Source organism: Triticum aestivum, chromosome 3B (genome assembly GCF_018294505.1).
Source record: "Triticum aestivum cultivar Chinese Spring chromosome 3B, IWGSC CS RefSeq v2.1, whole genome shotgun sequence".
Lineage (NCBI taxonomy): Eukaryota > Viridiplantae > Streptophyta > Magnoliopsida > Poales > Poaceae > Triticum > Triticum aestivum.
Window position 1 is genome coordinate 180979263 of NC_057801.1, and position 18162 is coordinate 180997424.

General features: G+C 47.3%; 1 protein-coding gene across 1 annotated transcript; it reads left to right on the plus strand.

Annotated features, from left to right (window-relative positions):
* The first annotated feature begins 1210 nt into the window (after positions 1–1210).
* Positions 1211–3253, plus strand: LOC123069257 (peptide-N4-(N-acetyl-beta-glucosaminyl)asparagine amidase A). Its single transcript, XM_044492071.1, has one exon. The coding sequence runs from the start codon at positions 1226–1228 to the stop codon at positions 2993–2995; it is 1770 nt and encodes a 589-aa protein (XP_044348006.1). The 5' UTR covers positions 1211–1225; the 3' UTR covers positions 2996–3253.
* The last annotated feature ends 14909 nt before the right edge of the window (positions 3254–18162 follow it).

The following is an 18162-nucleotide window of genomic DNA, read 5'->3' on the forward strand; positions in this document are numbered from 1 at the left end:
TTTTACTCCGCATATAAGATTTGTGTCGATTCAAACTTTACAAACTTAGACCAAATTTCTATAAAAAAATATCAACATCTACAATGCCAAATATACATAATATGAAACTACATTCCATAATGAATATAAAGATATTCCTTTCGCCTTGTAAATGTTGATAATTTTTCTATAAGTTTTTTTCCGATAAAGGTCGTTTCTATAAGTATGGTCAAAATAGAGATACTTTGACTTTCGATAAAAGTATATGTAGATTAAAAAAAACGGAGGGGATACCTTTATAATAGACTGGGTCCTTTTTGAAAGAAAAAAAACACATTGATTCACCTACATTTGTGTCTTTAGATGGCTCTCGACAGTGTTCATAACTACGAAAACAACCCCCTGGTCCTTGCTGCCGGGAGTTGAGACAGTTTTCGGTTTTAAGACAAGAACATGCAACTTACTCATCAACGAACGATTAATTCAACAATCACCTGGCCTCTTATGAACGTTGGAAGAGGGACAGCAATTCAACAAGAGACCGGCTCAAGCATGGGCATGCCAACATAGAATCTAAAATCTAAATCTAAATACACACGTACCACGGCTATCAAATTTATGAGCACAATACGGGCGGCAGTACCAGCTACTACCAGTAGCGTACTGCTCCTATGTGGGAGCTGATGGCGATGTGCGTCTGGATTCCACCTACATTTGTTTGTGATTAGGTGCGGCCGACAGTGCTGATAACTACGAAAACCATCGCGCGTGGACCTTCCCGCAGCATGGAGCCGAGGCCGTTTCTCCAATAAACTAACACGCAACCGCAACTTATTCATCCACCACAAGTTCTCTGTGGAGATCTTTGTTTCCTTTCTTTTCCTTAGAAGAGAATGATTATCTGCGTGCTCCACTGTTGCTGACTCATTGTTCCGTTCTAGTGGAACTGGAGAGGTGTGTTTCCAGCTGTTTTTGGCCCCTCCGGGTCGTGTGATCGTCGCACTCTGCATTTTCCGGTTATTATTGTAGAACAGTAGTACTAACTAGTGGACAATTCGAGCCCCCCCAAAAGTCCCATAATTCCCCCTACCTACTCGCCACTTTGTTTTGCCGTTATACGGCACTCACAAAGCTGAATATCCCTAGAATACATTTGTTTATACGACAAGATAGATACTGTTGTACTGTACTCTTTTTTAATTGTTATATTGTATAATACTCGTATTTCTCAGCTATCTGATGAAGGATGCTCCCCTTAAATTCTCAGCCTTCACGGGGACACAACCGTGCACGCACCATGCCTACCTCCTCTGCTCCCCGCCTCTTCCTCCTCTGCTTCTTCGCTCTGCTCTCCCACTCCCACTTCTCCGCCGCTAGGCCGCACCACCTCCGCCTCTCGGCCGAGGACGTCGCCACGGTCGAGGCGGCGCTGCCGGCTCGCCACCTCGCCAAGGCCAAGACCACCTTCTTCGAGGTCAACCGGCCGCTGCACCCGCCGCGGGGGAGCTCGGGGCCCTGCTCCACGCTCCTCCTCTCACAGTCCTTCGCGCTCACTCTCAACAAGCCGCCGGTCACCACCGCCTACTCGCCGCCCTCCTGCCTGAGCGGCGGGGGGGACGTCTCCCTCGCCGTCCTCGAGTGGCGCGCCGACTGCCACGGCGTGCAGTACGACCGCATCTTTGGCGTCTGGCTCGGCGGGGCGGAGCTCCTGCGCGGCAGCACCGCCGAGCCGCGCCCGGGCGGCGTCACGTGGTCCGTGCACAAGGACGTCACCAAGTACGCGTCCCTCCTCGCGGCCGGCAACTCCACGCTCGCGGTCTACCTCGGCAACCTCATCGACGACACCTACAACGGCGTGTACTACGCGAACCTCACGCTTCACCTCTACTTCCGGCGCAAGGCCCAGCTGACGTCGGCGGACTCGTCGCCCGCTGATCTGATCGTCCCCGTCTCGAGAAGCCTGCCTCTCGACGATGGGCTCTGGTTCGTGGTCCAGAACAAGACCGACGTCGAGTCCACGCGCGTCGCCGTGCCGGCCAACGCTTACCGCGCGGTGCTCGAGGTCTACGTCTCGTCCCACTACTCGGACGAGTTCTGGTACATGAACACGCCGGACCAGAACGGGCCGTTCCGCGAGGTCACTGTCTTGCTCGACGGCGACGTCGTGGGTGCCGTGTGGCCGTTCCCGGTGATCTACGCCGGCGGCATCAACCCCCTCATCTGGCGCCCAATCACCAGCATTGGCTCGTTCAATCTGCCCACTTACGACATCGAGCTCACGCCGTTCTTGGGGAAGCTGCTGGACAGCAAGGAGCACGAGGTCGGGTTCGCGGTGACCAACGCGCAGAACTCGTGGTACGTGAACGGCAACCTCCACCTCTGGCTCGACCCCAAGGGCTCCACGACCACCGGCGGCCTCATCTCCTACGACGCGCCCAAGCTGTCGGGGAGCATCACCGCGCACTCCGTGGACGGCATCGACGGGGAGTACCAAGCGATGGCGAGCCGCAACATCTCGGCCACGGGGTGGGTAAGCTCGTCGCGCGGCAACATCACCACCACGTTCGCCCAGCGGCTCAGCTTCGCGAACTCGAACGTGGTGAGCAACAAGGGCAGCTCGCAGGTGATCAACCAGACCACCGATGCTCACGCCGACGTCGGCGGCGGGGCGTACGCGCAGCAGGTGCAGCAGAGCTTCCCGCTCTACATCTTCCAGGGCGGCGACGGCAGCGGCACCTCCTCGCAGCGGCTGAAGCGGCGCGTGGAGATCGGGTTCGTGGAGTCCCGCGCGGGCGCCGGCGGGGCGGGGACGAGCACGCTGCGGAACGAGCAGGTGGCGGAGGCGGAGGTGGTGCTCCGGGACGACCAGGTGGCCGGCGCGTCGTGGCGGATGCACCAGGTGTACAACTACGGCGCCAGCAACGGCGGCTGCTACTTGAGGAACGTGACCAGCGTCGGCTACGACGTGCTTTTCGACCATAATGTGGCGTCGTGCACCGGGACGCGCCGACGTTGACGCCTGTCGGCCGGCGCCCGCCTACGTGGCGCGCGCGCGTAGATGGGGGATAACGGCCAGGAAGGGACCTGGTGTAAACTGTAATGGGAACAGAAGTGGGCCCAAATAGTTTCGTACTACTATAGTCTTTGCGTTATGATGGGTCGTCTCGTGTCCTTAGCTCTAAATAAGAAAGGAGTGATGTGATGTAGTATATCAGTATATATATATGTAACCAAAATACAAAGGCGAACATGGTTATGCGCATTTAGGCCAAAACTCCTACGCGGCGTACAATATATCGGTTCGGATCAAAACGAATAGAAACATACGTCAACATAGAGAGCGGCTATCCTACGCGGTACAATTTGGTTTGGGGGTCTGTTCGGATCAACATAGGGAGCGGCTATCCTACGTGGTACAATTTGGTTTGGGGGTCTGTTCGGATCAAAACGAATAGAAACATACGCCAACATAGGGAGCTGTTCGGATCAAAACGAATAGAAACATACGCCAACATAGGGAGCGGCTATCCTACGCGGTACAATTTGGTTTGCGGGTCTGTTCGGATCAAAACAAATAGAAACATACGCCAACATAGGGAGCTGTTCGGATCAAAACGAATAGAAACATACGCCAACATAGGGAGCGGCTATCCTACGCGGTACAATTTGGTTTGCGGGTCTGTTCGGATCAAAACGAATAGAAACATACGCCAACATAGGGAGTTGTTCGGATCAAAACGAATAGAAACATACGCCAACATAGGGAGCTGTTCGGATCAAAACGAATAGAAACATACGCCAACATAGGGAGCAGCTAGCCGACAGTCGACTGAAATTTGAAAAAGGTCAGTCAATTTTCCTTCTGTCTCAACTGTTTGATCAAGATCCAACAGACGTCGTTCGTCTTCAACTTCTTGCCTTTTCTTCCTCTCGTGCACGCGCCGATCTAGCCTAGCCTTAACCGCCGGCCCTCGCCCCCCGTGACCGCCTCGCCGCCCCACCCTTCCCTAAATTACCCCCCACCGCCCGTCTTCCGCCGCCCTGGCCATCCCTCTAGGGCCCCCCGACACCGAGCTTCTTCTCGGGCCACTGCCCCACCACCGCCGGCTACCACCGCCCCCACCCTGAACCCTAAAATAGATGATGGGGTGATGACGGCGAGCCCATTCCTTCTCTCCAGTGAGGCCCTTCCTTCTCCTTCCATGATTCGAAAATCGACTGACCCAAACTCGAAAAGTCAGTCGGCTGAAATCTAGATAAACTAGCCAACATATACTTAAATTGCGTTTCTTTGGTGTCCGTCCAAACACATTTTCAGCTTAAATTTGTGTCAGGTTTGCGTCCACGAGTCCGCTAGGTGTTCACCTTGGGACCGTGCTTTGACCATCCAATGTGTTCGGATATGGGTTTGAAACGATGAGCGTTCGAATGTGGAACGTGTTAACGTGGGAAGGCTTGACAAAAGGGAAAAAAGTGGAGCGGGGAACCACCTTTCTTTTATAGAAATTTTTGGATTTTGAAAACAACCATAGCTTCTTTTAGATATAACACATATATATATAGGAGAGAAAATTGCATCCGGAATCGTGTCTATTTTATACTGTTTTTGACGGGAACCGGAAATTGTATCTATTTTAAGGTATGCAATACTTATAACACATTTAGATATGTGCTTTAGCAAAACTGTATTTTATATTTTGACGGGAATCCGAAATCGTGTCTGAACGGATCTGATTCTCTTCAAACTTGGTATCCAAACAATCCGTCTATAAATAAAGGAGATAACCTGACGTGCTGTACACCATAGAACAGAATAGGCTGCGGGGATTTGTGGAAGCGAAAAATAAATCCACAACCACGCATAGAGGCTTGCGCGGATTCGGGGAAGCAAACTCTGGAAGGAGAGAGGGGAGATCCATCGAGGCAGCATGGGAAAAAGAGCGAGCTCGAAAGCGGGGAAAAAGGCCGCCGTCGCCGGCGCCGGCGCCAATGACAGAAAAGAGCGGCGCGATGAGACAGAGGCGCAGAAGGTAGAGCGGCTGCAGGCAACTCTGGCGTTTGTGAAGGCGGCGCACGCGGACGCCATGCTTTACCTTGACATGGAGGAGGAGGACGTGGAGGAGGAGTACCGGAGGGCGGGCAGGCTCCACACCTACGACCAGGACAATGAGTGGAAGAAGCGTTTGGCCAGGGTCGCCAAACTCTACCCGCCTCCCAAGCACATCATGGAAGAGATCAGTGAATATACCAAGTACCTCGAGGAAGACGAGGACGACTTCAGGATAGGCCTTTGTCAATTGATCGAGGTGAAATCAGATTTTGAGAAATCTTTTTAGTGAACGACGCTCCGCGGGGTGTGGTGTTCGTCCTTGTTCTGGCATCGTGGTTCGTATTTGTCGTGCGGTTGTTTTTTAACGCGTGGTTGTATGTATGGTACACTCCTGTCGTATTTGCGCTGTTTATTACCTCTCTGTTTTCAAATAGATAACTCAACTTTGTACTAACTTTAATACAAAGTTGAGTCATCTATTTTGAGACGGAGGTAGTAGGTTCGTATTTGTCGGATCTTTACGTCGGTTGGTTTCCTCTTTAATATTGTTATATGTTATTTACAATTTACAATATAGTAGAAGTATTAGAGAAGATTCTTTCATGTATTTATGATTTTTATCTCCTAATTAGATGTGCTTCAAACGATTTTTCCAATCTCTGTTTACTATGTTTACTAGTAAGCTTGCAACGACTCACGTCTCACTTAATGCAAATATATACACTGAATAAGCCATTCGTTCTATATTCTGAAGTTATATGTACACTAATATTGTCTCCAGAATTTTTTTAATATCTTCTTTATTTGTGTAAAACAAATAGCAGTAAAAATTCTAATCCATTACAAAGATAAATCTCACATAATGAAATGGGTTTACATGGCGTATGAGAATAATTTCAAATTGAACCAGAAGCACGACAATTGTTTTAGCATGAAAGGAAAATCTAACTATTGCTCTCATCCTGAGAATAAATACTCTCCATCTCTTATGAGGTTACATTACAAAGGGGCAGCGGCATACTCATGACTCATGACACGGGCTGAAACTTTCTAATAATCCAAAACAAAAACAAGACAATCATTTATTTGTCTGCAGATAACAAAGCTGGTGACATTTCCGTTATGCTCGGCAACATGTATCTCTCTGCATCTGCTGTATCCATCCTTCTTCAAGGACTTCCGGTCAACAAATAATGTATTCTCTGCATCAAAGATGGTTGTTGCCTAATTAGGAATTTGTTCCTTGTGCTCTTCAGTTGTTCTTAGCCTTCTTGGCATATTGCCGTTGTTTCAGCAGACCTAGAACCATCTTCTACAAGGAGGGGACAATGCCATTAAATTAGAGAAAATCAGAAATTTTGCAATGCATCAACTTCATTGCGATATAAACACCAATTTTTAGGCACACCTGATGTTGAAGAAACATACCGTGCCTAACTTGAGAAATCACAATAATTGAACCACTAAAAAAATCATTTAAGATAGGATGGCATGAGCAGTGCCACCGTAACCGCTATTATCTTTCTCTAATGAATTAAGGAAAGCTAACAAGTTCATCTACTAAGGGACATTATCCTGCAAAATAGTAAGATGTAGCATGGCATTTTGTGGTACAAAAGTAACAGTATAGAGCAGAGTTGTTGATAGGTATCTTCATGGGGGAACTCATAAGCAACACTCGAAATAGTGCTTGAGCTGTTGCAGATGTTTTAAAGCTGACTATTGATGATAATCAACTATAACTGCTACCGAAACAATGTGTGATATACGCTCAATGTCCCGTGTAATGGCAGAGAGATCGGAATTAAATAGAAAGCATGTATTAAGAGCTGAGCTAAGGCCTAGAGCAAGGGAATAATTGAAAAGGAATGAGAACATACTTAAAAAAGAAATCACCAATTGATGGTAGCTGGTAGACCCAAAATTGCAATTTGATCAAAATCTCATGAAACATGAGGCTTAATATTGCACAGTGTATAGCTGGTGGGTAACAGTTTCTGGTCTAGCAGGCTTATAATATTATAAATGACACAAAATTTGTTCGACATAACTCTTAGCATGAGCTCATTGGCAACTCCCCTTAAGCTAGGACAAAATAATGGGTGAAATTAAAATTAAAGATTGGAAGCAGTCTTCAACGCCTTCAACATGTTGAGGCCCTACACATCCTACAAAAATGGGAGATGCAAAACCAAAAAAATATTGCTATTTTTCAGAAAATATTTAATTAGGATATGAAACATCCATGAAAAATTTAAACCAGTAAACCAAACATGGAAGTGGAAAGAGAAACTTAAATGAGAAGTGACTATAATGCTTGTACAAATCCATTCATACGATGCCTATTCAGGAGTCAGGACAGAAGTGGATTTGGTATATCTAGTGTGAAATGTTGTGTATCTAATACTCCCTCTGTCCCATAATATAAGAGCGTTTTTGACACTTAGTGTCAAAAACGCTCTTATATTATGGGATGAAGGGAGTAGATAATAAAATCATCACTTCCTTAGCCATAAACCGAATAAATCATAGAACATATCGGAATTATCACCATGAACTAGCACATGATTGCTAAGTGGCCATATCAAGATCACACCCATTAACCCCCAGAATCAATCATGACCAGTAGCGACTTAGTACAGCAGCCCAGTGGACGATTATATCAAACAATTTGATCCAAGTAAACTAAGAATCTAACACCGCCGAGGCATGAAGATGGGAGATGGGCGGTGAAAGAGGAGGAAAAGAAGGAGGTTATCACTAAATATTTTGCGCAGCTGTTCAGGTCGGAGGGCATAACACATCATGAGGAGGTGCTGAATTCAGTGGAGAGCAGGGTAACGAGGGAGATGAACTCGGGCCTAATGGCAGAGTTTAGTGCTGAAGAGGTCAAGGCGGCCCTGAGGGACATTGGGGATTTAAAGGCGCCAGGGGAGGATGGCATGCCAGCCATTTTTTACAAGCACTACTGGGCGGATGTTGGTGACAAAATCACACAGGAAGTGCTAGCCTTTTTAAATGGGGGCCCCATGCCAACTGACTGGAACAACACGTCCATCACACTGATCCCGAAGGTGAAGAATCCGGAGTGCATCAAGAATCTGAGACCAATAAGCCTTTGTAATGTGGTCTATAAGATCATATCAAAGATTCTCTCAAAGAGGTTGAAAGTGATATTGCCCGAAATCATATCTCCGACACAGAGTGCCTTTGTGCCGGGTAGGCTCCTAACTGACAATGTACTGCTAGCGTATTAGGTCATCCATTATATGCGCAACAAAAGAAGTGGGAAGGAGGCCTATGCTGCGGTGAAGTTGGATATGAGCAAGGCATATGACCGGGTTGAATGGCATTTCTTGGAAGCTATGATGGTTAAAATGGGTTTCCACCGGAGGTTTGTGGAGCTGATTATGAAGTGTGTGAGGACAGTAAAGTATCGCATCAAGATTAATGGTGATCTCACCGAGGAAGTGTTACCTGAGAGGGGGCTAAGACAGGGGGACCCGCTGTCCCCTTACCTCTTTTTGTTGTGCGCGGAAGCCTTTTCGTGTCTATTAACCAAAGCTGAGCAAAACAACTCGATCCAGGGGATTAAGGTGTGCCCGAATGCCCCTAGCATTTCCCATCTGCTGTTTGCCGATGATTCCCTCATCCTCTCAAGGCAAATAAAGAGAGTGCGGAGCAGATCCAACGTATTCTGCAGGTTTATGAGGCAAGCTCGGGCCAGACCATAAACAAAGACAAATCTGCGGCGTTTTTTAGTGCTAATGTGCACGCAAAGGATAAGAAGGATGTGATGGGAATTCTGGGGATTGAGAAGGAGGCACTGAATGAAAGATACCTGGGCATGCCAATTCATGTGGGCAAATCAAGAACCAAGACTTTCAGGCACATAGTTGAGAGGATTCTCCAAAGGATTAGTGGATGGCAGGAGAAGCTGCTCTCTCGGATGGGGAAAGAACTCCTGATTAAGGCAGTGGTGCAGGCGATACCCACGTTTACTATGTCATGTTTTGACCTGACGAAGACCATCTGTGAGGAAATTAGCACCTTGGTGTGTAAATACTGGTGGAGCCAGCGGGATAAATCCAATAAGATTCATTGGCTGAGTTGGAAGAAGATAATGCCAAAGAGCGAGGGGGGCCTGGGGTTCTGCGACATCCACAGTTTCAATATGGCTATGCTCGCGAGACAAGGATGGAGAATGATGCAAAGGCCAGAGTCTTTATGCGCACGGGTCTTGGGCGCTAAATATTTCCCCGATGGGAATCTGCTGAGTGTGGAGGAATCGAACAATATGTCCTACACCTGGAGGAGTATCTTGCAAGGAATAAAAATCCTGAAGAAGGGGCTCATTTGGCGAGTGGGGGATGGACAGTCAATCAAATGTGGAAGGACCCATGGATACCTAGGGGAACAACTAGGCGGCCGTCTACACCAAGCGGCACAAACATTATGTCAAAGGTCGGAGAGCTTATTAACCCGGCGACTGGGTCACGGGATGAAGAACTGGTTCGGGCCACTTTCAATGAAGAAGATACCTCCTGGATACCGGCAATCCCCACAAACTGTGAGCTGGAAGATCTGCCGGCCTGGCACTTTGAAAGAAGGGGCAAGTTCTCTGTTAAATCTGCATATTGGGTGCATATGCATGATAAAAACATGGAGGGGCTGAGAGGTGTGGCTTCGGGGGCGGAGGAAGCGAACAAAGTGTCCCCTTGGAAGAAGATCTGGCGAATGACGGTCCCAGGAAAAATAAAGCATTTTATGTGGAGGTTGGCTCATAACTCGATGGCTGTTTGCTTGAACCTGCGAAGAAGAGGACTTGATATCTCCATGCGGTGCCCTGTCTATCAAGCTAATGGGGAGGACGGAGGCCATCTACTCTTCAAATGCAAACAAGTTAAGGAGATCTGGAGGCTGTGCAGGCTGGAGGAGGAGAGGCTGCTGCTTATGGATCAGAACACAGCGTTAACAATGATGGATAAATTGACAACTCTTGCTAGGGAGAAGCAAGCCTGTATTGCTACTCTTATGTGGAACTGGTGGTGTGAGCGCAATAACCGCAGAGAAGGAGGGAAAGGAAGACGAAGCGAAGAGCTTGCGTGGATTATTGAGCATCAGACAAATGAGTTTTGAGACATCCAACTGGAACCAACGAAGCATGGGCTGAAGCCACAGCAGCGATGGAAACCACCACCAGCTGAGTGGATTAAAATTAACATTGATTCAAACAAAACGACGGCAATGGAGGCTGGGGGGCTCTGTTTAGGGATCATGTGGGTGAGGCGATGGCATGTGCTGCTGGCTTCCTGCCAAATCTGCTGAACCCGCTACATTCCGAGATGCTAGCTGCTAAAGCTGCTCTTCACTTGGCGTCAGATATGGGAATGGGCAGAGTCTACTTGGAAACGGATGCTCTGCTGCTGAAGGAAGCTTTGGATGATACTAGTGTTGATCTCTCTTGCCTAGGTGTTGTAGCTGACCACTTAAAAGCTTTCATCATGTATAATTTCATTGAGTGTAAGATTGTGCACTGCTCTAGGACCTGTAATCAAGTAGCGCACACCCTTGCGACGAAGGGCTCGCTGATGGCTGGGGTGCCAAACAGTGTAACTGATGGGTCTGACCCATGCGTGTCAGCTCTAGTGGCGAGCGATTTGGCTTCGCTCACTGTTTAATGCAAATTGCATTGAATCTCAAAAAAAAGAACCTAACACCGCTGCAGCTGCGGCTAGTTTCCTGAGCTAGGTACCTCATCCATCTCGCCTTAGATTTCCTAGTATGATTTTTCCTGCGTTGGAATCGGCCCCGCTGCGCGATCTGGCTGTGGTGGCCAACGACTCGCGAATCGTTTTCAGGGGGGAGAGGGGTTCCCCTTGTTATTGCCGCGATTCAGGCAATGGAGATTCTGGACGGGAAGTTGCTGTAGATGCGGCTCGGCTCTCTCAGGCCTCAGCGACTACAACACCATCCGTGGGTCCTGGGCCCACGGACACCCCACCCCGTGGTCGTACTCGCTCCCGCACCTTTGTGGTACGCCGAGCCCACAATGCCTCCCTTGTTTTAAGGTTAGGAACCCCAGAACCCGGTTTTTTAATGCGGACGCTCTTTTGGAACATCCGCGGCTTCGACCAAATCAGCCATCGCTGGAAACTGTTGGAATTTGGCTAGTAAGTCATTGGCCCAAAGCCCAACTAAAATTCTGAAATTCTCTTGGCCTATTCATGCACACATGTTAGTGGACTGAGTGAGACTAGGGTTTTGTCCCACCATAGAAGTTGAGAGAGACTTGCACCTTTTTATAAGGTGAGCTCTTCTACCATTTGTATGAGCATGAGAAGAGGAGACCTACACGCCACGACACGCCTCGTCCTGATGCGCCGCGCCGCGGGTTGCGGGATTGAGCCGAGGACAGAGCTATGCCGTTTCCGATTCTTTTGGATCGTGACGACTCGGACGTGGGGTTTACTCCCACGACCTACCCGGCCCGCACTATATAGTCAGGCAGACGTCTACCCTAGCCGCTGCCGCTTCGTATGGTTTCACACCATCGTTCCAGATCATTGCACCGTCAAGCAAGTCTTCTCCATTCCTCCTTTCGGCGTGCACCGGGAGAAGGGACAGCCGGCCTCCGGAACCCCGCCTCTCGTGATCCTATACGAGAGAGGGCGATCATATTTTTGGGGAGCGCACTCGCGCGACTGCTGGCAGCGATGACTTCTTCCCCGACCTCGGCAACCTCATCCTCGATGACATGGGCGACAACGTCAACGCCGGCCGTGCTGTTCCCGCTGCACCTTATGTGATTCTATCCTTCTTGTTCGAGATTGTGGTAGAATTCATGTTTCTAGTATGTGCCCTAGATGTGATTTGTTCATCTACTATGCTAGTTCGCATGATTAGTTTAATCTCTGCAATTGGTGTCATGATTTATTTTTTGTTTATTTGGATTGAATCTCGTAGTAATTTGCTCATATTTCCAACAATCCAAAAACATGACTATAGGCAATTTACTCTGAGTGGTTTTGCTGCGCATCTGAAGCCGCCTACCTTTAAGGGGGTGCAATATAAGAGGTGGCGCACGAGAGCAGTCTACTAGTTTTAGACCATGGGCTACTATGACGCCACTAAGGGCAAACCTGAGGGCGATCTTAATCCAGCACAGCTGGAAGCTTTTGAGAAGATCGATACTCTCTTTAAAGGCGCTCTTCTGAGTGTTCTTGATGATCCCATTGTGGATTCGTATATGTCGTTTGACAACGTCAAGGACATATGGGCTGCGCTCGAGGCCAAGTTTGGTGCCTTGGACGCCGGCAACGAGTTGTATGTCATGGAGCAATTCTATGACTACAAGATGACTGATGAGCGCTCTGTTGTACAGTAGGCTCATGAGATACAATCACTCGCAAATGAACTTGAGTACTTCAAGTGTGTGTTACTGGAAAAATTTGTTGCCGGAGGCATCATTACCAAGCTTCCAAGGAATAATTTTACTACTTCTCTGAAACACAAGAGACATGAGTTTTCTGTTGCGGATCTCATTGGTACTCTTGATGTTGAAGAGAAGGCGAGAGCAAAGGACACCCGTGCTCGAGTTGTTGAGGGAACTTCTAGTGCCCACATGGTACAGAAGAAGAACTTCCAGCCCAACAAGTTCAAAAACAACAAGAACAAAACTTAGGGCAAAGGCAAGTTTGATACAAAGAACAAGCCATCACATTCTACCAACTTCAAGAAGAATTCTCATAAGAAGGGAAAGGGACTTTGCCATGTCTGCAGTGATCCCAATCACTAGGCTCTGAAGTGTCCTAACCGCTTGGAGGAGCGTGAACATGAGACGAGCGGCAAGTCCGCTAATGTTGTCATCGATGATATTGATATGAAGGAATCTGGGTATGGTATTCTTCCTACCATTCTTTCAGTATTTCAACCTCCTGATTGGTTAATTGACACCGGTACCAATACATGTTTGTGCTGACGCCTCCATGTTTTCTTCATACCAGGTCACAGGGACTTCTCCCGTGCTGATGGGAAACGGGTCACATGCCATCGTTCGAGGTGTTGGTACGGTCGATCTGAAGTTTACTTCGGGGAAGACCGTGCGTCTGACGAATATTCATCATGTGGCGTCCATCAATAAAATCTCGTTAGCGGTTCCCGTTTATGTCGAGATGGTTTTAAGTTGGTTTTCAAATCCAATAAAGTTTTAATTTCTAAGTATAGACAATTTGTTGGAAAAGGCTATGAGAGCGGAGGTTTGTTCCGCCTGTCTTTGTCAGATATTTGCACTAAAGTTATTAATAATGTTTGCCACAATAATGAGTCTGATATTTGGCATTCACGACTTTGTCACATAACTTTGGTTGCATGACGCGGCTAGCCAATATGAATTCAATTCCGAAAATCTCTACCGTCAAAGGCTCCAAGTGCCAAGTATGTGTGCAAGCTAAGCAACCCCGCAAGTCCCATAAGACTGCAGAGGCAAGAGACTTGGCGCCACTAGAGCTTATACATTCTGATCTTTGTGAGATGAATGGCGTGTTGACAAAAGGTGGAAAGAGATACTTTATGATGTTGATTGATGACTCCACTAGATATTGTTATGTGTATCTTCTGAAATCAAAAGATGAGGCTTTAACTTTCTTCAAAAACTATGAAGCTGTGGCAGAGAACCAACTTGATCGAAAAATTAAATGACTTAGGTCCGATCATGGTGGAGAGTATTTTTCCAATGAATTTGATTTGTTTTGTATGGAACATGGTATAATCCATGAGAGGACGCCTCCCTACTCACCTCAGTCAAATGGGGGTAGCCAAAAGAAAGAACTGAACTCTAACTGATATGGTTAACACCATGTTAGACACATCGGGTCTCTCCAAGGAATGGTGGGGGGAGGCGCTAATGACTGCGTGTCATGTCCTAAACCGAGTTCCCACAAAGCATAAGACCGTGACTCCATTTGAGGAATGGGAAAGGAAAAGGTTGAAACTCTCTTACCTATGTACTTGGGGTTGTTTGGCGAAAGTCAATATACCAATTCCCAAGAAGCGCAAGCTTGGACCAAAAACTATGGATTGTGTTCTTCTGGGCTATGCTTTTCATAACATTGGTTATAGATCTTTGATAATAAAATCTAAGGTATCCGACATGCATGTTGGTACGATTATGGAGTCGAATGATGCAACCTTCTCTGAGTACATATTTCCTATGAAGGATATGTCAAGTTCATCAAATCAGGAGATACCTACTCCATCTAGTGAGGAATTCGCTGTAATTCCTGAACCCACCATTGCGATGGAACACGTTGAGAATCCTGTTGAGGGTGACAATGGAACTCCTATGAGGAGTAAGAGATAGAGGACTGCAAAGTACTTTGGTGATGATTTCATTGTGTACCTTGTGGATGACACACCCAAGACTATTTCAGAAGCCTATGCATCTCCTGATGCTGACTACTGGAAGGAAGTTGTTCGTAGGAAGCTGGATTCCATCTTAGCTAACGAAACCTGGGAGATCATTGACCGTCTTTATGGGTGCAAACCTGTGGGATGTAAGTGGGTGTTCAAGAAGAATCTTAGACCTGATGGTACGATTAAAAAGTACAAGGTACGGCTTGTGGCTAAGGGTTATACCCAGGAAGAAGGTGAAGACTTCTTTGATACTTACTCACCCGTGGCTAGACTGACCACAATTCGGGTGCTACTATCACTGGCTGCCTCACATGGTCTTGTCATTCATCAAATGGACGTTAAGACGGCTTTCCTCAATGGAGAGTTGAAGGAGAAAATTTACATGGATCATCCAGATGGTTTTGTAGTACCTGGTTAGGAAGGAAAGGTGTGCAAGTTATTAAAGTCTTTATATGGCCTTAAACAAGCTCCTAAGGAGTGGCATGAGAAGTTCGAAAGAACATTAACTACTGTCGGCTTTGTAGTAAACGACGATGACAAGTGTGTGTACTATCGCTATGGTGGGGGCGAAGGAGTTATCCTCTGTCTGTATGTCGATGACATACTGATCTTTGGAACCAAACTTGATCTAATCAAGGAGGTTAAGGATTTATTATCTTGCTATTTTGAGATGAAGAATCTAGGAGTAGCTGATGTTATCTTAAACATCAAGCTGTTGAGAGATGAGAATGGTGGGATCACACTGCTTCAGTCTCACTATGTGGAAAAGATCTTGAGTTGTTTTGGGTATAGCGACTGCACGCCTTCTCCAACTCCATACGATGCTAGTGTGTTGCTTCGAAAGAATCGACGGATTGCTAGAGATCAACTTAGGTATTCTCAGATTATTGGCTCGCTTATGTATTTGGCGAGTGCCACGAGGCCTGACATCTCTTTTGCTGTGAGCAACCTAAGTCGGGTTGTGTCAAAACCAGGAGATGATCATTGGCATGCACTTGAGAGAGTTATGCGCTACTTGAAAGGCACTGTGATCTATGGGATTCACTACCAAAGTATCCAAGGGTACTAGAGGGTTATAGTGACTCAAACTAGATATCTGATGCTGATGAGATTAAGGCAACACGTGGTTATGTTTTTACACTTGGTGGTGGCGCTGTTTCCTGGAAGTCTTGCAAGCAGACCATCTTAACGAGGTCAACTATGGAAGCAAAACTCGCAACATTAGACACTGCCACTGTTGAAGTAGAGTGGCTTCGTGAGCTCTTGATGGACTTACCTATGGTTGAAAAACCAATACCCCCTATCTCGATGAACTATGATAATCAAACTGTGATCGTCAAGATAAACAGTTCTAAGGACAATATGAAGTCCTCAAGGCATGTGAAGAGGAGACTAAAATCTGTTAGAAAATTGAGGAACTCCGGAGTTATTACGTTGGATTATATCCAAACATCAAAAAACTTGGCAGATCCCTTCACAAAGGGTTTATCACGTATGCATCGATGGAGATGGGTTTGAGACCCACCGCATGAGTTGTCCATAGTGGTAACCCACTCTATGTGATCGGAGATCCCGTGAAGTAGAAGTGGGAGACAAGTTGTTGGTCAGCTGTGAGGAGAGTATCCCTATAGTAATTATCCCACTCCGTGAAGATGCAATACTCTCCTGATCTGCATGGCAGGTTGATACTTATCTTAATGTGTTCCAAGTGGCTTACTCGGGTAAGCACAAATGTTGTCCTGCAGAGCATCCCCTAAGGAACACACCTATATGAATTTGACTGTTAAAGTCGTAGTCTGTGAGAATTGGGTGTTCTCTAATAAATTCGTGAAAGGCCCTTGAGTATGACGTATACACTCCACCCACAGGGAAGCATTGCGGCATCCCAGTATCGGTCAAGAATTTGTGTGAAACCAGTCTCACAGAAAACTTATAGTTCAAGGCATAATCCACTATTCAAGTTGTGATCTAGTGTAGCATAAATCTCTAAGTGGAAGTTCAACTTCACAGTCTCCACTAAGCACTGGTATATAGACAATGTTTTGGAACTAAATGATGAGATGTGCCAATGAGGCTTTGTGGGGGGTTGTTGGAATTTTGCTAGTAGGCCTTTGGCCCAAAGCCCAACTAAAATTTTGAAATTCTCTTGACCCATTCATGCACACATGTGAGTGGAGTGAGTGAGACTAGAGTTTAGTCCCACCACGGAAGTTGAGAGAGACTTGCACCTCTTTATAAGGTGAGCTCTTCTACCACTTGTATGAGCATGAGAAGAGGAGACCTACACACGCGCTCCTCCTACTCGCTCGCCTCGCCATGCCACGCCTCGTCACGATGCGCCGCGGGTTGCGGGATTGAGCCGAGCCGAGGACAGAGCTATGCACATTGTCTATATTTTTGCTGCTCGAGAAAAATTGATGAGTCATTAATTAATAATTAACGGATGCGTTAATTATTGAACCATTTTCGATTCTTTTGGATCGTGACGACTCGGACGTGGGGTTTCCTCCCATGACCTACCCGGCCCGCACTATATAGTCAGGCAGACGTCTACCCTAGCTGCCACCGCTTCGTATGGTTTCGCACCACCATTCCAGATCATTGCGCCACCAAGCAAGTCTTCTCCATCCCTCCTTTCGGCGTGCACCGGGAGAAGGGACAGCAGGCCTCCGGAACCCCGCCTCTCATGATCCTGTACGGGAGAGGGGCGATCAGATTTTTTGGGAGCGCACTCGAGCAACTGCTGGCAGCGACGACTTCGCGAACAACGACTTCTTCCCCGACCTTGGCAACTCCATCCTCGACGACATGGGCGACAACATAAACACCGGTGGTGCTGTTCCCGCTGCACCGTATGTGATTCTATCCTTCTTGTTCGAGATCGTGGTAGAATTCATGTTTCTAGTGTGTGCCCTAGATGTGATATGTTCATCTACTATGCTAGTTCGCATGATTAGTTTAATCTCTGCAATTGCTGTCATGATTTATTTTCTGTTTATTCGGATTAAATCTCGTAGTAATTTTCTCATATTTCCAACAACAACTCATCGAATACATGCGAGACGAAAGGATTGATATTGTCGCCATCCGAGAGACGATGCGAACCGGGTTCTCCCTCTCCGGGCTAGATCCCTTTAATTAGTCCTCACCTCTTCGTGTGGCATTGGCTCCCTTCTAGTGGGATCGCAGGGCACTCCAGAGGTATCCTTCATGGAGTGAAGGACGCGACCTTTGAGGTCGGGAGTATGGAACGATGTGAGTACTATGTGAGCATGGAAGTATTCAAACTGTCGATTAACTTCAAGTGGGAGATCATCACCGTGTATGGCCCAAAGTACCATAGCCGCTCTAGCTCCTTTCTGGAGGAATTACACACGAGATAGCTAATACCCAGCTCCCGGTGGTGGTGGGAGGGGACTTCAACCTCATCTGCCACCCAGACGACAAGAATGACAATCGTGTCAATTTTCGTCGGATGCAACCCTTCAATGATTTCATTGCAGAGCTTGGCCTCCGCGAGATTGACCGCATTGGTGCTTAGTTCACCTGGACGAACAAACAGGATGACTCAACCCAATCTGTGTTATATCAAGTATTCATGTCCACAGAATGGGAACTTCGATCCCTTCTGGCCTCCCTCCGAGCTATAACGTGGATTGGTTCTGACCATGTACCACTCCTTCTATCCTCCATGGACAAACGACCTCGCCCCCCGCCTA